Source organism: Pterocles gutturalis, unplaced genomic scaffold, assembly GCF_000699245.1.
Source record: "Pterocles gutturalis isolate BGI_N339 unplaced genomic scaffold, ASM69924v1 scaffold16474, whole genome shotgun sequence".
Lineage (NCBI taxonomy): Eukaryota > Metazoa > Chordata > Aves > Pterocliformes > Pteroclidae > Pterocles > Pterocles gutturalis.
Window position 1 is genome coordinate 1,593 of NW_010128503.1, and position 24,296 is coordinate 25,888.

General features: G+C 40.7%; 1 protein-coding gene across 1 annotated transcript in view; it reads left to right on the top strand.

The window, feature by feature from the left end:
• Positions 1 to 24,296, top strand: part of LOC104466290 (tyrosine-protein kinase RYK) — a 30,810-nt gene that overhangs the window by 952 nt on the left and 5,562 nt on the right. Inside the window, exons 2-6 of the mRNA XM_010079659.1 lie at positions 1,588 to 1,713; positions 4,572 to 4,658; positions 18,904 to 18,973; positions 20,862 to 20,994; positions 22,775 to 22,884. Of these exons, the coding sequence (XP_010077961.1) occupies positions 1,638 to 1,713; positions 4,572 to 4,658; positions 18,904 to 18,973; positions 20,862 to 20,994; positions 22,775 to 22,884 (476 nt within the window). The 5' untranslated portion in view covers positions 1,588 to 1,637. The remainder of the gene's footprint in view (positions 1 to 1,587; positions 1,714 to 4,571; positions 4,659 to 18,903; positions 18,974 to 20,861; positions 20,995 to 22,774; positions 22,885 to 24,296) is intronic.

Here is a 24,296-nt window from a genome sequence, read left to right on the forward strand (position 1 = left end):
TTCAGAAAGTGTAAATTAAGTGGCTCCTGTTTTTGTCTCCTGCCACCAGTGACTTTGTTCTATAATGCTCAATAGTTTTGTATTAATTGCCTGAAGAGACTTTGTTCAGCAATCTAATGAGTAGAAGTGTCAATGTAGATCTGTTGTTTAGAGCTAGGTAAAAATAATGATTAACAACTTGATTTTTGTTTAAAAGTAACCAGTAAGACCCAAAAGTGTCTCCCATTGTCTTGTGATTGCACTTAGTGATACAGACCATCCCAGTTCATGAGGGAGCCCAGCACAAATGTTGTGATTACTGTTCAGCCCTCCTGTGTTTTCTTGTTTCCTCCCCATGTGTGGAAGCAGGGGTTTGCCCAAGATTGAACTCCTGCAACTTTGGGAAGGTTTTGGCTTTCTTCTAGATTGTACTGTATATCCTTGAAAAAAAAAAAAAATCTTTTTTTTGTCTTCTGGGTTTATCTTTCCCTTTCAAAAATACTGCCTTTAAAATTTAATTAGTAGAAGAAATAATTTTAAATTAAAAATAAATAAATATTTATTAAAATATTGAAAAAATTCCTTTCCCCAGAGTTTGGAAGGGAGCTTAACTTGCAACTAATTCTTGGGCTGATTTTCCCTTTTGTCACCTGAAGTTCCTCCCCAGGCTTTTTCTTTTCCATCTATTATCCCAGATGACATTCTGCTGTTGATGGCCCATCAACCTCAAGTTTTGAGGCTGGCCCTCTAAGGTGACACTGGCTAATTTGAATATGATCCCTGGAAACTCATTACTGAGCCTCTGGCAAAAGGGGAGGTGGCGTATAAACCAAGCCTACAGTGATGGTCAAACCCTCCTCACCCTGACGAGTGTGGTAGCCACTCTGCCTAATGGGACCTGTTTGCTCTAGTCAGTCTGAATTGTTTCAGGATGTCCCTTGCCTGCTTTGGGACACCCCTAGTAGTGCAGGGAAAACAAATATAAGAAGAAAAAAGGTTGGATGCACAAAATCGAACATTCCTAGTCCTTCCACAATCATATAAACCTTATTTTCAGTAATGTTTAAATTTAAAAAATCATCAAAGTAATTCTGAAGTTTTTTTCTCTAGTGATTCATAAACTTGTATAAAATATTTAGACCTTTCTCCCTGTATTAGTGTATCTAGATGTCTAGAAGTGCCAGAAGAGGGCACTGGTAGTTTTGGTCATGTGCTGCTGGGATAAGGCATCTTCCTCACTCTGGCAAGTCTTCTGGCAGTCTCTGGCCATGATCTTTGTTTCCTTGTTGTGCAGCGTCGCGTTAATCAGCTTCAGCACACAAGGAGGAGTTTTATTTACTGGGTGCTAATAATGAGACTTGATTACATGACACTATATAGAATTCCTGTGTGGTTTTCTTTTTCCCCCACAGATTATTTTATTCACATGACTTCTCTTGTGTTTGTTGCTTAATACTATAATCTTTTTAAGATTAATACATAATCTTTTTAAGTACGTGCTGCTTGCATGTCTTTATACCTGTAGGTGGTGCTGAGGTGAAGCAATGTGCTTGTGTTCTCATTATAAGGGTATTTATATTGGTTTGTTTGGCTCTGCTGGCTCCTCAGGTTATCCTACGTTACGGATAGAGAAGAATGATCTTAAAAGCGTCACACTAATGGAAGCAAAAGCTAAAGTGAAGGACATAGCCATCTCCCGGGAGAGGATAACTCTAAAAGATGTGCTTCAAGAAGGTATTTACAGGACTTGGACACTTGTTGACTACAACGTGGTGTATATATATAATTTTTTTGATAGCTAGATTTTTCTGAAATTAATAATGGATGATGTTTCTGATCTTAATGGAGAAGAATGATGAATGTTGTTTGCATTTGAAGTCTGGGGAATTCGTTAGAAAGGGGGAGCAACTAATCGTGCTCAGTAAATCATTCAGCTTGTCTGTCTTAATAATCTGGTCCTTTAAAGCTAAGGGTTAGGTGGCTAAGCGATTAATCAGTCGGAGCTGTAAGTGGCAAAGTAACTCACTTTTGTAAGTTACTGCAGGAGAGCTTCTCTTAATACGCACACGCACATATCAAAACAAAAAAGACCCCAAGCCCACAAAAATCTCGGTCGTCTAAACTCATCTCAACAATCTCAAGCTTCTGATTTGGAAATCTAATCGGCAGATGCAGCATTTAATGCTTACTTTGGAAGTGTTCATGCACAACATTAATTGGTTTTTTACTGATGTTGAACATGGGAAAGAAAATGTTTTTGTCATTAGTCTTTATTGTTGCAGCTTCAAGTCTGTGTTCCCTGAGCCTCGTGAGAAATCATATTTTCCAAAGGTAGAGATCTGAGATACTCATCCTTTGGCAGTAGAACTGCTAAATGCTTTGCATTACTGCCTGAAAAACAATGGGAGGATGCTAACACTCCCTGTTTAATGTATGCCTCTAAATCTCTACGGAGGTAGCTTTATGCTGAACTCCAGTGTCGGTTCTGCAAAAGGCTTCCTTCGCATGAGGGACGTCCTTTGTGTTCTTTTGTACTGTCTGTTGCCTGTAGCTGTGATGTTAGGAGTCATCCGATGATGAGAAGTGACTCAGTGCTACAGCGAAGCTTCAGATGTTCAGCACCAAGTGGCAGAGCTGCCCTGTTCTGCAAGATGCAGCTTAAACGGCTGTTGAATGCAGTGGGGACCCAGTTAATACTGGGATCTTGCTTCTTGGCCTCCAGCTGGTATTCGAGTCTGTCAAAACCTTCAAAAGTTCATCAAAGGACTAGAAGACAGATGCCGATGAACAATCTTCAGTTTTAGTTCAGGATTGTAGCAGAACTGAGCCTCTGTCAACTAAGAACCAAAGAGCTTCAGAGGGGAAGAAGCAAATAATAGAAATGTGTGCATAAAATTTTCAAGAATTCCTAAGTTCTGACAATGGAACTTAAACATATTTCATAGGTCTTGGCCAGAGATTCATTATAAACTTCAAGCAGCTTCCATAACTTAACCTACTTTAACATTTTAATAATTTAGGAGATTATGGTTCTGCTGTGGTGTAACCAGTTGGAAAATGCAAAGCATCAGGTCTGAGAGTGCGCAAAGGAAGAGGGATGTGTAGGGGCCTTTTGTATTGCTGGGCTCATGCAGCACCCAATTCTTAACCTGCATCAAGCTCACGTTGTATAAGATATAAGGCAAAAATGTAGGTGTCTTTAGAAAAAAGAAGTTTCAAACAGAATAGCTGTTTCAAACAGAAAACCCCCAACTGTGGACCATCCAGGCACGCTGTGTTACAGTCCTGTTGTGTTCAGATATTGGATTGCATGGAAATTATTTTCTAGTCATAGCTGCTTTCACATGCTGCTTATTCTCCTTATTTCCAGGATTTAAAAATAGATACATAACTTGATACCATAAGATATTTCACTACAAAAAATGCCATCTTCCCTTTGATGTTTACATATATCTGTGTATTGGAAATATGTATTCAAGGCACTCTTATGATGTCTTTAAGAACCAAGATATGAGGATTTGTAGTTTACTGTTAAATAACTCGTGCTGTATTTTTATGGTTGCCTGTAGTCTCTAGTTAAATTGCTTCTTAATGAGATTATAATTTGAAAATCCCTGTCCTGCAGGGTTTACTTGCAGTCCCAGGGTAGATGATACAAGTGTTGCACTGTTCCTGTTAAGTATTTAGAAACCAAATGAGACCCACACTTTGTGCCAGCAGATGTACAACCAGGCTAAGGCAATCCCTGTCAAAGATCTTTCAACCTAATCAGACAGGACAAACCCATGGGAAAGGGATGCAACATATGCGCAGATTGCATGCAGATGATGCACACGTTGGTGCCATGGTAATAGTGTGACAGAAAAGTGTTGACGACCTGAGTTGTATAAAAAGTTAGTTCTGCAGTGTTACCCGTTGTTTTTCCTCCAGCTGTTCAAGGTAGCTTCTCCTGCAATAGCTTTGTTAAAATTTTGTGAATGGAAAAATGTTGGAGAGACTGAAAAAAACCCAACAAAACCAAACAAACCCAACACCTTCCAGCTGAGGTGAAACATTTGAATAATATGATACTGGTTTTTTTTCACACTGTTCCATGTGTACCGGTTGGGTGAAACCCGTATTTCCCTGTGAACATTTCAAAAAAAAATTCACATTTGTGAGAAATGTTTTGACAGTAAAATTCAAGTCATGCTGGGTGAGAAAAGGATGGAGCTGGAGCTTTTAGTGCAGACAGCTGGCAAAGACTGAACTGCCACAAATAAGCCCATCACCAGTGTGGATAAGTTGGTTTAACTGGATTCTGCTGCTGTCTAGAGTTCACTCTCGTGCTTTTTTAGTTATCTAAACTTTCAGTATTTACTACATACAGTTCTGAATCCAGAAGTGGATTGGGTGCTGGAGAGGTGGTCGGGTTATATATTCTTGGCTTAATAGGGCATTCAGGACTGGTACTTTAAGGGCCCTTTTTCCTGACTTTCTGCTGTGGCTGAATCGTGTTAAGGTAGTGTTTTCTTAATAGATATGAAATGCTGTTAATATTATCAGTGTATTTTTGCCCCATAGTACTTACTGGTTGTATGTTCTCTTCATAGGCACATTTGGGCGCATTTTCCATGGGATTCTAATAGAAGAAAAAGACCCCAGTAAAGAGAAACAAGTTTTTGTCAAAACTGTTAAAGGTATGTTTACATCAAGGAGGGGTTTTTGTGTCCAGTTGTTTGGATTGTGGTGCATGCAGAGTGTATCCAGTCTGTCTGTAAAAATAAATTCTTCCTCCCCTAAATATGCAAATGGCTACTGCTTGAAAAGCAAAAACAAGTTGGATGCTGTCTTCAGCCAGAGAGAACAGAAATCTTATATGGAAGAAAAATGCATGTGTTTTCCCACCAGTGTCTTCAGTTGCTGTGCCTTGAATACTTTTACTTATTATTCTTCCAAGTAAAAAATGTATTTGTTTTTTTCCCGTAGCATGTAATTGCTCTTTCCATCCACAGCCTTTTCCCCTGCAAATTTCTGAAAAAGGCACCTTCCATGTATCCTAAAAATCTTTCATAAACGTGCGTGGCTGTACAAATGCTAGGGCATAGTTTGGGCCATCCTTAAACTGCTGCTGAAGCATGAGAATTATCATCTAGCACTTAATTTATACAAATATAGCATCTTTCTTCAAGAAATATGTTGTTGAAGTGATTTAAATTGTCATAGGTAGACTTAAGAAATGACAAGGTAAGTATAGATGGAAACAGTATTAGATATATTTACATATATCCTACATATGTATTACATCCTACATATATCCCTTCCTCTACACTCGTCATTGTAAGAGTTCTGGAGTAGCTCACAACAGTTTTGCTGAATTCCCTCTACAGTAGTTGCTTCACCAGTTATTTTTGTGATTTCAGTTGGGTGTATTATTGCCTTTGGTTTTTCATTTTACAACTTCTTTAATTCTTTCCTTAAAAAAAAAAATTAGACTTCTTTAAGAATTTCAACTTGTTCTAAATTCTTTTGCCTGGCTAGTAGTTTTTAAGCAGACTAATTTTAAAGGGGAAGGTGGGAATTGGTAAAGCTGCTAAATTTTGTTGTGGTTGAATCTTTCTACTACCCATGTATTCTGTACCATTTTTAAGAAAAATATATTGCTTGAAGAAAGCAACCTTCTATTTATGATTATATTGATTATTACTAATATGGTTATATTGTATTTATAACTTAGATGATTGTTTCTCATGCAATCAGATGCTTGTGATAATAATTTAAAAAATTAGGTGGAAAGCCAGTTAGAAAAAGATTCACGCTCACCTCAAAGGGAGGAATATCTTAAAGTCAACCTGATTTGGAGCAAAAGTAGCTGAAAAAGGTGTCCCAACTTCTTGAAACAGTCAGAAGTGGCAGTTTGGGATGGATGCTGTTGTGTTCTTTAGCTGCAGATTGTTCTTGATGTAGGCCTAGCAGGTTGGTGTGCTTTGGCAGTAAGACAGGTCAGTACCCGGTACCATACCTGCTGCTCTAATAGGATATGTTGAACTTCAAAAGGTCTAACTTATCAGGACTAGGAGCCAGGTGCCAGCTGGGAGTAATCAAATTAGTGTAAAATTAACCTCTCTTCCTGCCTAACAAATCCTGACCTCCGTATCAGCCTGCTGTGGCTGAGCTGTAAGGTGGGCTGGGGACCGACGGTGAAGTGTTGCTTTGTGGGCAGCAGGAGGGTAGTAACCTGTGAGTAAATCTGTCCTGGCATCGAGTCAGCCAGCAGAGCGTGATCTCTGGGATGACTGTTGGTGTTTCTGCTAACAGGTTTCACAGAGGGCTGAACAGTGCGGATTTGCTGCTGTTGCTTTTCCTGCTCTTTTCTCTTGCGCATCCTTGTGGGTGTTCCTAGATTGAGAGTGACAGTTACTCTGGTAATCACAAGATACTTCCATTATTTCTTCAGGAGTGCCTCTGAGGTGGTACAGTTTCATTCTGTGGCACTTTCTCCCCGTTGAGTTCAGAGAGGACTTCTGAAAAGCGGATATGCTGCCCCTTTGGAAGATGTTGGTAGCTACCGTGTGGCATGATGGTGTTAGCTAGAACAGGGTCTGCTGGAAAGAGTCATAGCCTCAACAAAAGTAATGGTCCTCTTATATAAAGGCAAATATCTTCTTGTAGTGACTTCTAACAAGAAGTAAAGGAGCATCCTCAATTAATAAAAAACCCCCATGTTTCTTTCTGATATTTTAGGAACTTTTCCTGGATTCTGCCCTTTTCTGTTTACCTATCCCTGCCAAACAGTCCTGACTGTCATTTTTCTTTTATTTGATGTAGTTTCCAAAAGACTTCTGTATCACATGAGCCTTGTGCTCCTCTGTGTACGATGAGGCTGTCTAACTTGGGGCATCATTGGTCACCAATGTTACCTTAATCTGTGATCTCCTTTGCTGTGTTATTTGGTGGTTCTGTGCCGTGATTCAGAGTCAGCAAATGCTACGGCTCTTGTGAGCCCCAAAATTGTTGCGAGGTAGGGCAGCTTGACATCGGTACAGCACTGCTCAAGCATGGTTACTCTTTATTATAGTCTCAGATTAGATGACAACATTTGTGAGAACAGATCTTAATTTAGCTGCCTCCCAGCACCACTTATCTATTCACTTTACCAAAATGGCCCTTCAAATCCACTCTTAAAACCGCAATTCTCCCTTGCAGTGCCTTGTATCTTGGACATAGTACACATCCTGATGGACATAGTACACATCCTAATTTCTCTTGCCCTTCCCTTTGCAATGAAAGATTTGCTGGCTGCAGTGAACTGGAGCACGGTCTTAAGGGAGTAATGGTATTCACATAATTGCTGTCTGTAGAGAATTTCTCAGCTTTAAAAGAGATCTATGTGGAAAAAGAGTTTATAATAGGTTTTACTGATACTTGGCTGTGAAATAATACTGGTCTGGGCAGCAGAATGTTGCTAGGAAAATAACTGTAAACATCCCCACTTCTCTTTACAGCAGTTCATTTGCAGTGCTAATATTAAGCAGCTCTGTATCCTGGCTGTGATAGCTGTGTGTGCAGCTGGGTCATGTAATAAGTTGGGAATTTGATCTGCTTGGGGAAAAAAAAAACCTGCAAAAATTTGCTCTTAACCAGACTTTTTCCTTGGTCTAGTTCATTCTGTGGCCACACACACACTGCTGTTTTGGCACAAACACAGGAGCAGGGCAGGACCACAAAAGCGAGATGGGTATGAGAACTATTAAACAGACTTAAGTATCTGTGTTGCTGAAGGCAAGAAAGGAGCCCCGAGGGCCACAGAAAAGAAACAAGGGGAAAAGGCTTTGTCTGAGTAGCTAAATTATTCCTCCCAAAAGAACGGGCGGCTCCAGAGCTGTCTTGTTTCACCTGGTGGTGCACTCTGATAAAAGTCCAGTTATACCCCAAATGACAGAAAATAATGGGGAGGGGGTGTGGAGTGTTTCAGATCTTCTGAAAAATGTCAACTGAAATTCTTTCAGTTGGTGTTGTGAGGAAGAATAACCTTCTTGAGAGGTGAAACATCTCTCTCTTCTCAGCAGGATCACTTAAGACATTGCTTTGGCTGTTTTGATGTTAGGGTAGATGCTGTGACTTTAAATCTGGAACTGACAACAGAAGAAACCCTTTGGAAGGAGAACACCTGGACATGGCAAATATGATCAGAACACTTGTGCCCAACCAGAATTTCAGATTAGAATCATAGACTCAGAACGGGTTGGGTTGGAGGGGACCTTAAAGCCCATCCAGTTCCACCCCCTGCTATGGGCAGGGACACCTCCCACTAGCCCAGGTTGTTCAAAGCCTCATCCAGCCTGGCCTTGAACCCCTCCAGGGATGGGGCATCCACAGCTTCTCTGGGCACCCTGGGCCACTGCCTCACCACCCTCACTGTTAAAAAAACCCATCATTTTCTTCCTTGTGTCCAGTCTGAATCTACCCTCTTTCATCTTAAACTGTTGCCCCACATCCTGTCACACCGTGATAAAGTCTCTATCTGTCTTTCTTATAAGCCCCCTTTGAGTATTGAATGGCCACAGCAAGGTCTTCCTGCAATGTTTTCTTCTCCAGGCTGAACAACCTCAGCTGTCTCAGCCTTTCGTCACAGGAGAGGTGCTCCAGGCCTCAGATCATTTTCACGGCCCTTCTCTGGACCTGCTCTAACAGGTCTACATTATTCTTGTGCTGGGGACCCCAGAGCTGGACGCAATACTCCAGATGGGGTTTTATGAGGGCAGAGTAGAGGGGGAGAATCACCTCCCTCAACTGGGGATCTTTGTCTAGAGGTGACCTTGGTGCGGTTGTCTGCTGCATCACTGGATAGAAGCCTTCACCCCTGCAGAGTAACCCCAGAGCACTGGCATACAGGCAGCTTTGTGTTGGGCCTTACCATCGCAGGCTGTGTTGATCACAGCAAGTTTGCGTTGTGCAGAGTGGTAAAGCTCATGGATTAAGTGATTATCTGCTACACATGCCCAAGAAAGCCCAACAAGTGGTATACGTGGGACTGGAAGGCTTCCTTGGGCCCTGGGCAGCTCATGTATGTTGGCTTTTAGGAGAAGACCTCTGTTGTGCTAGGAAAGGTGTCAAGCAGAGGTTGCTAATGGTTTCTTAAATACTTCTCATTAAGAAAACCTGTGAAGAAAGGTTGTGCCATAGGTGCATGACATGATGGATCTCTTCTTTCATGTGTTCCTTCTTCGTATTAGTGTATGATAAGATCCATAACCTTTCAGGATGAATGACTTCCTAATAATGTGGACAGAGGAGAATGTGCTGTCAGTTTTCTCATTTCATGTTCTGGAAGGGGTGAATGTTGTGGCTGATGTGCTCGCCAGACAATAGTGAGATCGGTGAGTATTTCCTGCTGGGAGAGGAGTGTGTTTGCAGCCTTGTCAGTCTGCTTCTTTCCTGTCTTCCTCTCCAGGGCATTGATCCTTTTCCCCAAAGAAAGCAAAGATAGTTGACTGGCTACAGCAGGAACTGCAGCAGCCCTTCCCACTTTCCTTCCCTGATGTTTTCTAGCCTTCTAGTAAGGTGTTGAGCATTACTACAAAGCAGAAGAGTGCTAACTGAAATCAAAAGAAGCCTTGATTTTTCTGAGCTTAGTATTTGTTCTCCCTTCTGAAGTGATCCACTGTGAAGGGAATCGGTAACACATAAAAACTGGGAAAGGCTGGACCTGCCTCCCTTTGTCCTGAGAAACTTTTTAAGTGAAAGAGGCCATTCAGAAAGTGTGTGAGACTGGTTTCCAGGAATGTATTGTATTCCCCATTTTCCCAAGCTCGGATTGACCTGTTAGGTCAGACTCTCAAAGGGCAGGTTTGATCCCAATGAAGTAACATCAGTGCAGGAGGCAAACAGGCTGGAGTTTGTTTGTTGAGTGATACTTGACTAGTTTCTCCTACGCTGCTGAATTTGGCTGGGGTCTTTCATCTGAACCGTTCATTGAGTCATTGAAGTGCTTTTCAACCAATTCAGTGCTTGTTCCGTAGCTTGTAAATTGATATGACTGAAAAGTTGGAGACGCTTCTCTTAAAATCTCAATGCCATGTCTTCTTATAAAGATATAGTCTGAAGGCAGAATTCATCCCTGAGTGCCAGAAGTTCACTCCAGGTCTCTTAGTAGAGGTTATTCTTTCACCTAACTGTAGTGCACTTCAGACAAAAGTTATAACATGCCCTGGCTGGTGACCAAGCTTCTACCTGTGTGTAATGAAATATGTTAATTTATAATATGGGTTGGTTTTTTTTAATGCTATATCATCTGATACTTTAGAGTGCATCTGGATGCCTGAGTCTTCCATTGTGTGCAGTGCTCTGTGCCAAAGAAGACAGCTTAAAGAAAAAATGGGTATCAGTTGGCGCAATTAGAGATGGGTTTTTGGGAGTACAAAGATCACAGGCCCCGGGCAAAGGCTGTCCCTTGTTCATGCTTTCTCTAGATCCTTAGTACTGGACATCCAGCTTTTCTTTTCTGTTTGCAGTTTACACTTTCACTGTGTGTTGATTTGCTAGCTGTCATTGCAAAAGTTTTAGCTTCCTTCACATTTAGTCTTTTCTCTGGATAATTCACCTTCGTTCTTTCTTTAAATGGACATTCCTGAAGATGTAGGATGTGTGTCGCATTACTAGTAAGAACAAGAATATCTGTCTGTACTAATTTGGGATATTGGAATCTATGGATCAACAAAACCTGAATAAGTTCTTTGTTAGAAAGATGAGAGGCTTAGCTGGCATTTGCTTTCTTCATTGTGTTTCTTGCGCTACAGTAGAATTGTTTTAGGAGGTTGTAATGCTTTGCTTTCCTTGCTGATAGGAGGTTTCCCGTCACTCTCAACTTTGAGAAGTGTCTCCGTTGGTGTGTTTCTCAAAGCTGGAACTGTACCTTTTGCTGGCGGTTGATAGATCTCTTCTGCCTTTATATGGCATGAAATAGACTTTCTTGTGAATCTTTTAGATCATCTTACGTCAGAAGAGGAAGAAAACACATGGTTTTCACCTTTGATTTAAAGAACACTTTGTTTAATGGTGCTTTTCCTGTGAAGGAGAAAATTCTTTGCAGAACAAATGGAATTGTATTTTTCCAGGAACACACTCAGGGAGTTTAAGTTGTGCAGAACTTTGACTCATTTAGTATGTTCTGGCCAAGGTACATTTTTGTTAAAAACAACCAATCATCCTGTTCAAGATAACCTGACTGCTTCCATTTCATTTTCTAACCACTTAAAATTTTTCTTATGTACAAGGAAGGAATGTTTGAAAACAAACCACCCATGAAAAGCACTGGAAACAAAATCTTACGTGAGTGAAGATTAACTCTTAAGACTTCATTTCGTTAACTTTAACAAAGCTTTGAGTTTTGTCCATACCATCACAGGTCACTAAGGAACTCTTTCAGCACTCTTGGCTACTTTTAAAAATTTTTATTTATAGTTAATCTAAGAGGGGATGCTCAAAGTGCACCCGCATGAACAATATGGATCATGATACGGTAACGGAAGACGTGGAGAAGGAGCTTACCGTAAATTCACCTGGTACCTCTCAGGACTGCAGCTGCCTTTGGGGTATTGGGAGTACCCAAGACCTTTCTAGGATGAGTCAAAAGATGTACTTTGCAGTGCAAGCTTGTGTTGTAGATATGAGGAAACCTATTAGATGCTAAACGTTGTATGGTAAAACAAGTGGGACTTAACTGTTCACAGTGGCCAGGCCTGTTACTGCCTTCGTTCACGTGATGTCTCTTTTGACCTGCTTACGACATAGCTGAGAACCCGAGGACCCCGTGACCCTTCAGGACCTCTTCAGTACATTTAGGAGCTGTAGGTCTAGAGGTGTAAGAACTTAGGCCGTGCAAGCAGGGGAGAGCAATAGTCATAATTAGGTGACTTACATGCGTATAATAAGTTTAAGTTCATACCTTAAATGTACAGTATTTAAGTGAATAGTTGAAAGTATTTAACCTCCCAAAATCAGACTACAGGATCCTCAGAAAGTTTATGGGGGAAAAAAAAAAAATCAAGAAAAGAGCTGCTTCTAGTCTGAGCTAAATTCTTCAGCATCTTTTGTAAGGGAAGATACTTGAATGTAAAGAATTAGGGAAAAGTAGCAAATTTCTGAATATTGGCTTTAAAAATGCACTATACTTGTCATTCAATCCTAGTTCGTTAAGGAAGTAACTTGAGACCTAAAATAGTACAGTATACATTAAAAAAATATTCAGTCGCAGCTCTCAGATGTTGATGTCCAAAGTACTGTACTTAATTTAAAGATTTACTATTACATATGCTTCTGCAGAAAAAAAAAAATCTACACTTCCATTTACATACAGTGAAAATCACTACTTGTATTTCAGGTTTTTTAGCTGCTGCCCTTTAGCAGTGATAGAGTTTGAAGTGTTAAATCAGTTTTGTCTCTCTTCCACAGTTTCACTTCACATCTACTTAACACTTTCAGCTTTATTTTAAGTTAGATGGATCACTGAGCAAAGAGCCTTTGAGTGGTTGCTATTTGGTGCTGCTACTTAGGTTCTGGTATTGCTGTTATGCGAGGAAGTAACTCTATCCCCAAATCATACTTTTCTCTGCCTTTTTCTGGGGTTTAAAACTGCATGTGCATTTGTCATGCAGGAAAACCAGGACAGCATTCCCCGTTTTAGTAGTGTCATGTTGAATTACTGCCAGAACTTCTTAAAATTAGGCTTGAATTTGCAAACGTGAACTGCCTTGCTTTGGAAAAGAAACTTGTGCGGTTGTGCTGTGGAAACAAACATTTCAATATAAATAGCCTCGATATGAAGATTGGAGGAGAAATGGTGCTCCATGGAAATTTTAACAAGACTCAGCATAGTGTCTGTTTTAGCCTCCTTACGTTGTTGTTTCTGTATGTATGTCTTAACGTACAGAGGTGTGAGTTCTGTAGGATGCGCGGTTGCCTTGTAAAGCAGACAGACGTTGCTGCGTGAAAGCATAGCCGTTACCTGAATGCCTCTATCGCTGTCTAGCCTTGGACATGCCATGAAGCTGCCAAACAGAAGCAGGGTGGTTTTCCTTCACTTTCAGGGTAGGCAGAAAGCCATCGGATGTGCTGTTGATGTCCATGGTAACTTGTCAGTGTCCAGCTGTTAGGGCCTCTTGGAGTTTTCAAGTGTGAATATTTTTGTGTGTGTACTTTCCCTTCTACCTATGAAAAAGCAGATTAGATAATGACTCCTTGCATTCCTTAAGCAGTTCATCCTTCTGTTGAAGGACAGTTCTGCAAATGAAATGTCACGTACAGCAGACGTGAACTCATAGAACCATTAAGGTTGGAAAAGACCTCAAGGATCATCAAGTCCAACTGTCAACCCAACACCACCTAACCCACTAACCCATGTCCCTAAGCACCACATCTACACGTTTCTTGAATCCCTCCAGGGATGGTGACTCCACCACGTCCCTGGGCAGCCTGTTCCAATGCCTGATCACTCTTTCAATGAAGAAATTTTTTCTAATATCCAGCCTAAACCTCCCCTGGCACAACTTGAGGCCATAGTGATCGAGAGCTGTATCTCTTCCAAAAGCCAAAAACTTGTGTAGAAGGGTTAAAGCAGCATTCAGGCATTTACTCTCTTTGAACTGGGATTGAATTCTGCCTTAGGAGAAATTTTACATAATGAATTTGCTCTGCAGCAGTGATTAAAAAGGATGCGTTGGTACTAGGAGCAATTCTGACCTGAAGCTGCACGTGTAGGGCAGTTCTAGTACTACACTCTCAGTTCCTGGGGACACAGGCTGTGACCATTGTGCCTGCCTATATGCTTTGCACCCTTCAGTAACTTGAGCTTGTGGACTTTGGCTCAGTATATTTGGCAAAGTCCACGAGTTTGAAAGATAACAATGGTAATAGAAGCTTTGTGAAAACTGTTAGCCACATGGAAAATGGCTTGTGTAAGTGTTCTGATGTTGAGGAATGTTAGCTTGCAGTGTGAGACAGAAGGAAGTTCGCATGGGAACAAGACATTGCAAATGGTCCAAAGGTGAAGAAAACTTCAGGTAAAACATCCTTTTTAAATATCGCTGTCAGGAGACATGTTTATGCCTTAGGTTTTCTTGCTGTAGTACGTGTAGAGCTGCTTCTGACAGGAGTGCTGAAAGAAATTGCTGTGTGTTACTGCCCATCGTAGGCTGTGGAAGGGCTCTGGAATGACTTGCTTCCATTTGAAACACGTGGTTACATTGATCTTAAGATCCTGTTTTTGTCTTCCGTCAGAAGAAATAAATACCAGTGACTGTGCTACAATCTTTGATGCTGTGCTTTGCTATTTTGAGATTCTAGGAGGTCTGACTTGAAATGTTATTCTTGAAAGCCATCCAGCTAATCAGGTAACCCACTGCAATATCCAGGTAATTGCTGCTTTTCATCTCTGGTGAGTAATTTGAGGTGTGGAGTGACTCTCTTCTGATACGCTACCACCTAGTGAATATAGAGCCCGATGCTCTGCACTTGTTATGAGCACCTAGTCTTGGAGCAAGGAAATTCCTGCGATGTTAGTGTCATCGCAGACTTCACAGAGATTTTTTTTTTTTCCCCATGAGTGTTACAGTGACTTGTGTGACTGATGATGAACAAAGATTTTAAAATGCAGGTTTGCAGATGGACTTTGAGAAGCTGGTAAAAATCAAGTTGGTGCTCTTTCTCCCCGTGAACCAGGAAGGGCCTCAGCACATATCACGCTTGCCAGAATTGTGTGGAGAGATTAGCCTCTTATATAAAAATAGTAGTGCCAAGAGCCCCATTGTGCTTAGCTATATACAAATAACGTAATATCATGAGATAAACCTGCAGCCCTATCAAAGCTTCTTGAAACCCTGGCTTGTTCTTGCTCTGTGCCTTAGGCTAGAGTTTCACAGCCAGGCTCTTGGCGCAGAAAGGGTAAAACCAGTGCTTTGAAAGCATCTTCCTAGTTCTGGAATGCATTTACATCGATCTCAGTCTTTTTTTTTTTAAGCACCCTCTGAAAGTTGGACCTTTTTGGTCCTAACTGAACATGTAGAGTTACTACTTACTTGATATTAAATCTTTCTCTTGACTTGTGTGACGTGAGTTAAGTTCTGTTCAGTGACTCAGCTGTTGGTGATGGACTTGTGAAAATAGATGATGCTCTTTCAGGGCTAAGAAGCACTGACCCGGCTAAACCTCTTAATCATCAGGCTGCAACTGCATGAATTCTTGAGCACTGACATATTCTTAATCACAAATAGCGTTAATATCTCGGAGGGAAGTTTAGCTTTTTTTTTTTTTAAGGCTTTGAAGAAGTTGTGCAACAAGCCCTTGTTGCCTTGCCCTGGAGTGTTTGCCTTAAACTTGGGGCTGTTTCCTGATGCTCAGATTTAATATATGGGAGGCTACAGCCTCCTCTCTCGTGGCTTTAAGTTGCTATTCTAATTTAACAGGTTTCTGGCTCTGTGGGAGGCTTCCCCCCTGTTTAGCTGCGTGTGTGGCTGTGTTCATATCAAATGACTTCACAGATCCAGTACAGAAAAAACAAGCCACAAAAGCCTGTGGGCTTGCTGGTGTGTTTGTCAAGATTGTTACGCAGGTCTCGTTTTGTGTGGCCACGCAAACAGTTCTCTTCATGAAATGCCCACATGTGCGTGCTTACGTGTGATGCTCAGAGATTTCATATTTGGTTTCGGTACAGGACTGCACTTTGACCCAGGCAGGAAGATGAAATCTGTAGATTCACCATAGTACGTCCTCATAAAAAAGTCTCCCCAGGCTGGAACTGCTGGGTCACGGCTGTCGCTGGCTCTGCTCTGGGGACTGTGTATTTCTCGTCTCATCCACAGCATTTCTGGCTTTTTCCTCGATGGCTTTTAAGGGTTTTCAGTGCAGGATGGTCAGATTTACTGGGTCCTCTGTAATAAGATGTTTTATTACCAAAATCACCTTCTTTGTGAAGACCTGTCTGTTGGATGCTCGGAAGTGGTTATAATCTACTAAATGTGACTGAGGGTTTGTCTAAATACTTTTTTTTGTGTAACTAAAGAAAACGGCCATAAAAGCAAGTCTAATTGTGGGGACCGTTGCAGTAGCATTATTTTGGTGGGGGTTTTTACCCTCTTTTGACTAGAATCACTCAAAGAAGTGGTGATTTATATTCTGTTTTGAATTATAGCCAGTACAAAACCCCAATAATCAAATTGTGTGGTTGTTCTAAACTGGCACCGGCCTCAGCTAGAGCAGGATTTGCTTTGCATTGCTATTGTTTTTCCTGAACATGTTGAATTTGTTGATGTTGTGTAAGTTTTTTTTCCATACAGAAAACAAGGAAATAATATTGATAACAAAACACAATACGGATGCTGGGACTGTTTCACAAGATAAGATTTAGATTTCCGTATATACTTGAATGGGAGTCAATTGTCCTTTTGGGTGCTGGGTGACTATAGCATAGTGTCTCCGAGCTGAAAGAAAACAACGAACCCTAACCGTGACCTGCTGAAAAACACCCTGCGTGATGGAAAGGGAAAGGCATCGGCACAAGAGTGTCGTCTCCTCCAGCGTTAGCGTGAAGAGATGAATAGGTACATTGTCTGAACCAGATGAACTCGTTTTGTAGATTTTAAAGCTAGTCTTAAATAATCTCTGATTTAGAGCTTTCAGTTATTGCGTGGTGGCTCTTACAATTAAAAGCAAACGAGTTAAGCAAGCACAGGGCCAAAGAATGTATAAGCGAGTTAATCAGCCTAAACTCACACCTAGTAATCTTTTTCCTCTCTTCGTCATATGCTGGGTTGAAGAGGTTGTGGTCTTTGAGTTCTAGAAATTAATGTATTTAAACAAGTAGCCTGCTGGCAGTTCCTCTAACTCCTTAGAATGTTTTTTACATCTCTATTTTTAATGCTTCTTCCCCTTTATAGAGGTTGGATGATTCAGCTATTCATGCCTATAGAACTTCAATTTAATGTAGTATCTTCATTTTTCTTACTTGTTTACAAGCCTTTTGAAGTCTGTCTCCTACGTATCAAGTCCATCACATATAAAACACTGGCGTGCTATTGCTGCACAGTAGGTAGGACCTTCTCCTTCCCACGCCTCTGTGTGGACCTAGAGGCTTCAGCTGACCATTACTTAAATGTCTCCTGCACTGCAAGAGCCTGTTCCTACCCTCCCCGTGTACTTACTTGTTATCAAATACAAGGAAATGCACTGGTTTGATGCACTCTATAATATGCCATAGCCATAATTGTCACTAACCTCACGCAACCTCTGTGTCTGGGCTTCTCTGGAGCGCTATGTGTTTGGTTTTGGTGGTCTTGGTCCTTCCAGCCTGTACAGGGACTGGGCAGTGGTGCTCCTTAGGGGTTTCCAAGCATGCTCAGGGTTCAGTGCCCCCGGCTGGGATCTCTATCTGCATTTATAACCTCCGTTTCCTCATCTCCTTTTTTAGTGCCTGTATGCTTTTGGAAAGGCATGCCTCCTTTTTCATCTCTCCTGAGCTGAGGTAGTAAAGCAGCCTTTGAAGTCATTTGCCTTGGGATATAATTTCTTTCCCTGGCTTAGGGGAACTTGCTCAATTCAGCCATGGTTTGTGGATCACAGGTTCTTGAATTGCGCGATTTCTCTTTTGATGAACCTTTCTTAGGCAGGAGCTGTGTTGTGCCTGAAGCTGACTCCACTTCCAGCATATCTGAAAAGCTAAAAGCCAGTTCGTATGTTATTGTTAGATCTATTTAGCTTGCTGTTGCCATAAGAGGGAGGCCATGCTCTCCCTCTGGGCTTTGTGCTTTCTTTCACTACCACATGCTCATCTGCACTGACCACGTTCACTGCGCTTAACTCAGTGAAAAGTCATGTTTTCTTTCGCAGGGTTAAAGTTCAGTTAGGAAAGGATATCAGAGCTGGCACGGGGAGGAGGGTAAGACCGTGAAGAAGGCAAAAGAGCAGATGAGTTTTCTTCTCTTCTTCCTCCCAGGGCAGTAAAATGTTGGTTTGACTCATCTGTAATATGTAAATTCATCCTAAAGCAGCAAGAAAAACTGATTGGCCTTTGCTGGGCTCTCTCCTGTGCTAGCTTGCTGCCTAGGTGCACCGGTACTAGTCCTAGCACGAAGGAGGGACAGAAAATGCACCCAGGTCTGATGAGGGTGGGATTGTGAGAGCTGATTTACATGGTGTTAAGCTTCCCTGTTGCTTCTTGCCACCAGAGAGGTGGGAAAAAAAATACAAACACAAAAATATTTGTGGGGTAGGGGTGACAGGCAGCACTTCTGTCCAGTAGATGTTCTGATTGCTGTGGGTTATTGGAGTTAAGACAGATGCTTGAATTTTAACTGGCAGCAGCGTTTGGTTTGGGGTTTTTGGTTTTTTGTTTTTTGAAAGGTGGGAAGAGAACAGCAAACATTTCTAAAGTTACCAAGGGTCAAGTGTTTCAAGTAGAGAGCAAGTAAAGAAATAAATCTAGAAATAAATAGTCTCCCATCAACGTGGAAGTAAACTGCAGGAGCCTGTACTGGTAATTCGGCAGCAAACCAGCGTCTCTGAGCACATCTGTGCTTTTGGAAAATGCACGGCACGCTCCCCTTCTTCCAGCAGCACCGGCCCAGTGTGCAGGATGTGACCCGTGCTGCCTAGTGCAGGCGGCTCATGCCTGCCCAGAAGCTGTCAGGAAGTGGCAAAAGTACAGTCTGTCAGCACCTGGAGTGTGTTTTATTTCCTTTTTTGGCTTCACCCCATATACTTAAGCAGAAATATGCCCTAGAACTTGGCTTGCTTGTATGGAGTTTTTAGACTCCATTTCTAAAAAGTAGGCAAACAAGTTCTGTTTGTTCTCAAATGACCTTGACTGACTTGGAAATGTGGACTAAATATTAATTAATATGTTGGTTTGTTTCCAAAGTTATAGCTGTGGTCCTTTTTTTCTTTTTTCATTAGATCAAGCCTCAGAGGTACAAGTGACAATGATGCTGACTGAAAGCTGTAAACTCAGAGGACTTCATCACAGGTAAGCTAAGCAGTGTTTGTAAGCAAAACTATCAGTGCCAGCTGAAATACTTAAAGCTTTCTAGGGGGAGAGGAAAATTTTTTTCAGAGTTCAGTAACATTTTGTACATCTGAAGGTTTTTTTTTTTAAGCTGTAAAAAGCTGAAACTATTCTTGTGTCACTTTAAAATACAGAATTCTAGATATGCTTCTTATTGAAGAGGGTGCTTATAAGCTTTTTTCCTAGCTGCACAGTCAGTAAAATCAAATAAGAGCAGCGTGTGGGAAAGTGGGGAAAGTCTTTGGTGTTCCAACCCTTGCGGTGAAATATAAGCAGATATTCCTTCTATATATTCTTAGTTATTACAGAAAAAGGTGCCGCAGGCATGTGTTGATTTGTGCTAGTTCTTGTTAAATGGGATGGGATCTTTGTGGTGACAAGAGTAAGTGTATATGCAGGTTGATCGTCAGTTTAGCTAATTTACTAGTCTGGTTTTGTATTGTTCATGATTTTCTACGTGGTACAGCAAAGTGCTGTGATCAGGTACCTTCCCACATGGAGACAAGGAAAGGCTTTTTAGGACCCTGGCACACGCGTTGTCCTGGTGCAGCGTCATAACGTCACTGAAGGGATTTATTTCTTAAGAATTAATGACGTGGGTTTTTTGAGGTATTGGCTTAAGTTTGTAAATTGGTGCCCTGAACCCCTTGAGTTAGTGTCAGTTTTGCAGCTTGGATTAAAGGCTGAAATTGGCCTTGAAGATCCTCTTTACTGGCAAGGATGCAGGTAAGAAGAAACCTGCGCTCATCATCAAGTCCCTGGCCTTGTGATTGATCTTATGTTGCTGGTAATGTGAAGGAAATGAGAATAGTTCAAGCAAAATTACTAGTTCTGCAGTGCATTTACAAGCTGCTTTTCTAAGAATTATTGTAGTTAAGACCTTGCCTAAAATACAGGATTATTTTGTTAAGAGAAGTAGCAGGTTCCTGGGGAAACATACTTAAAATTGAAACAAAATTAAACAACCCCCCTCTCATAATTCAGAATCAGTTGTTATCCTCCCTTTTAGAAGTCAAACTCTTTAAAAAGACCGAGAAGGTTTTCTTCTTTACGGTGCCTATAAATCTGGGACCTTTATCTTGGTTGAAGGTAGAGCTACATGGGTACGTAGGGCTCGTGGGTGTGACACCTGACTATCAGACTTCAAGTAAAACCAGGAAATTTCAAAGTTCCCTTTTAAAAAATTCATAACAACTCATTGAAGACTTCCCAGTGTGTTTTCAATAGAAGATACAATCTAAAGAATATTGAAACTGTATGTAGTGTGTTTCAAGTTTCTACATATTTATGTGTTGATGCTGTAGGTTGGTGTTCAAGCAATGCAGCGTGGGGGTTAGCTGAGCCATAAGGAGCAGTAAAACACCTGTGATAAAACTCCTGAAATACTTTTGCCATTAGACTGCAACTTAATGTTTAGTTGATTCAAAACTGAAGATTACTGTTCTGTCACTTTGAAGTGGATCAAACATGATGTTTTGACTTTTTTCCAACAACTCTGTAATGGAGCTCTATATTTTATATCTATAGTTGCAGTCAGAATGATACATTTCCAAGTTGAGGATATGTCAGTTCTTAATAGAAATGATAACGTATATTCACGGAAATTTATTTTAGCCCAAGTGAAAAACTTGGAGGATTCTTCCTAGTGGGAAGGTACTCAAATATCTTTTTTTTTTTTTAATATCTAGGGCTTCAGTTATTTGGAGACCTTGTGCTCTGCAATTTGTAATGCAAGATTAAATGCTTTTCTTCAGTGGTGAATTACTTTCAGTTAATGCATTTGGGGATTGAGAAGATTTTATCACATTTCAGTTTCATAAAATTAGGAATTTCTCTCCCTGTCTTCCAGGAATCTGCTACCTATCACTCACGTCTGTATAGAAGAGGGAGAGAAACCCATGGTGCTGCTGCCATACATGAACTGGGGGAACCTTAAACTATTCTTGCGACAGTGCAAGCTGGTGGAGGCCAACAATCCTCAGGTATGCTCAGAAATCTGTGACTTCTAGCCCACTAAACTTAAGCTTGGTTTGTCAGCTGTGGATGTGCCTTAAAGAAAATATTTGTGATATTCACCTGTTCTGTCATGACAATAAAAGAATTAGCAAGCAGCTTCCCTAGCAAGTGTTTGTTTTGATTCATACAAGGAAAACATTCTTGGCTGGTTTGTCACAGATGTTCAGAGGGCATGAAGTGGAGTTAAAGTCTGATTGGGTTAGGAGCTGGTATATCAATAAATCTTAAAAAAAAAATTTAAAGTGGTATATTGATTGTAGATTTAAGTTGGAATACAGAGGGAAAATTCACTGGGGTTTTTTTGGTTTTGGTTTGGTTTTTTTTTTTGGTACCCTTAACGGATTATCCCTTTACTTACTGTAGTTCTTAATGTGAAATTTTTAAGGTGCTGCTGTAGATTGGGTATAAGTAACGTAACTAGACTTATTTAATTTTAGATACTAAACGAAGGCATCTCTGATTCTTTTTGTTTTTACTGCTGTGGGTGGTCTTTAGCATTCATAACTTTACTATGTTTCAATGGAACCTGCTGCGTGTATTTCATGAGAAGTGAGAAAAAAAAACATTCCTAGATGAGAACGTATTTTGCCTGTTTTTGAAAATCTGAAAAAGTGTTTAGTGATGGATGTGTATAAGTATTACAACTATCTCTCCTGTTAGGATTACCGTGTCTTTTCTTCAACTTCACCTTGGTTTGGCTTCTATCTTTAGACTAAATTGAGCACAAAATGAAATTGATTTCCTGAGGTCAGCATTTATCCCTGTTATGTACCAGATTTCACACTAGCAAGGGCCACTACCTCTGTTAATTTACAAGTTGTGATAAGCTGCTAGGATCTTTCAACTTTGAGTTTGTTTGTTTTGCTGCTTAATCTGAGTTACAAATCCCAATGCAATGCACTAATATCCCTTTCCAAGAACTGAAGCAGAAATGCTATTTATAATCTGTATTATGTCAAGCAGGAGTTGCCTCTTAATAACTAGGTATGACCATACTTAACTATCAAAAAATGGGCCACTGGGTCTCCTAGGTTCTTACTCTGAGATGGAACTCTTCTACAAATGCCTAAAGCAAACTCTTGAGTTTTCTGAAATAATACATGGCTGTTGTTCTTGATAACAACCTGTTCATGAAGAAGCCAGTTTATGATTGTTTCAATTTAGTATTTGGTTTATTTTAACCTCCATCTTGCAACTTCAGCGTGTCCGCCTACATACTGGACTTTCTGAAACACTGTAGAAATGGAAGAGCGAACACGGGGTATAAATATGTGCAAGGGTTTAATTTGTATAGGACTGTGAAGTTGTAAAAGTAGATGGAGCAACAGCCTTTCATCCTAGTTTACAGCAATAGATAGCAACAAGAATTTTGACTGCTGTTTGTGCTCTGCTGCCTGAAAACCAGTTGATTTCCAGAGAAATAAAGTGGAAAAAAGTGTGGTAAGAAGGGTAAAATTGATCTGTTTTGCCTGAGTCCACCACTGATCAAAGGAAAAGCTGCGTAGCAGTGAGGTGGTTGCAAACTGGAAACAGTTGCCCCTGGCGTGTCAAAAAAAAAAAAAAAAAAAAGTTAGAATAAGGAGTCTTCCTGAATGGTTTTTAACAGGTGATAGTGTCTGTAATAAGGTACTGGAAAGCATCAGCCTCTAAAGGTGAGGAGAGGGGCACTGGAATACGACAGAAATGCCAACCTGCCCAGCACCGGGCTCGCAGTTCTGCAATGACTGTTCTTCTGTGCTCTTGCAGGCAATTTCCCAGCAGGATCTTGTACATATGGCTATTCAGATTGCCTGTGGAATGAGTTATTTGGCCAGACGGGAAGTCATTCACAAAGACCTGGCTGCTAGAAACTGTGTGTAAGTACTCAATGGAGTAGAGTCATTGTGCAGTACATCAGTCGCTAGGGCTCAGATGGTCTTTCTCCCATGGACCTGATCTCTGTTTCAAAATATATTGCTGGATGGAGTTTTTTCTTTTCCAAATTTTGGGTGAATAGTCTTGTCAGTGAAGTTGTTTTCCCCAAACATAAGGTGAACCAGAAAGCATGTTTTTTAACAAAACAGAACACCCTCATGTTAAAATAATTTTGCTTGGTTTTGTCTATCCGTATTTTTTTCAAAGGCTCACTTACCTAAATGGTTTCCCTTAAGCTTTAATAAAAACTTGGAATATCTTTGGCAGTTTACCCAGGGATAGAAAACACCTTGTTGGACCCTTTTTTGATTGGGGGTTTGCTTTGATTGTTCCCACATGGTCCTTGAAGTGGAAGCCCAGTTTCTGTCTCTACTTTTCCTGGACAGCAGGCGCCTTTAGTGTGTGGTCTGCCGTAGGGCCATGTACTGTAACAGAGCTCTGAACGGCTGGCTCAGAGGTTAACAGTAAAATATGGGTCACCGTCCCCACACTAGCACAGGTCCTGTCCCTGAAATTTGGACTGACTTCCCATGTGACAGCATTTGTCCCTTTAATCACTGGGAAATTACCCTTTGTATTCTGTTTTTTTATAGACACGTCTTCTAGGAATTTCTCTGAATTCTTAAGGGTGATTAGATCCAGAAGTTCACTGGTCTATGAATTTTGAGGGCAGTGAATGACTTGAAAGTACATAGAAATGGAATAAATAAGAAGGTACTTGAGACAGTGAAGTGGGAGACACAAATTGAGCATGTCTTATGTATTTTTTCTCATCAAAGTAAAGAAATAAGTGTTGAGGTGAAAAGACAGCTAACACCATTTTGTTACAATCCCCCTAATCCAATGTTGTTTCTATATTTTGTCATAAGATGTTAAAGCCAACATCTTACCCATATTCTGAAGTCAGCTGTTTATGAGAACATTGAACTTTATTACGTGCTTTTTTTTAGAGCTCAAAAGAATATGAATTAACATCCCAGAGGGGAAGAATATCAGTAGGCTCCTTGTGGTTTCTTTGAGTCATTTTTTTGTTGATTAAAAGTAAGTTTCCCTTAGCCAGTATCCTATTTCTGACAACAGTCAGAATGAATATCTCTTGGTGAGGGTAATAAGTAATATCGTACCAGATTGCTTGACTAGAGACAAGCTTTTAGGCCACAAATAATATCAGTTGCTTTAATAAGATCTTACTAGATCTTGCTTCGCATAAACCTTTGGCTCCTTATTCCTACAGAGGTACTACAGCTAAAATTTGTTTAAACTGAAGGGGGTCTCTAAGGGAGCAGGAATAATTTAAGGGAGTTGTTTGTTTGCTTTAGCTCTGTTTTTTACACTTGTAAATGTTTGATTTTTA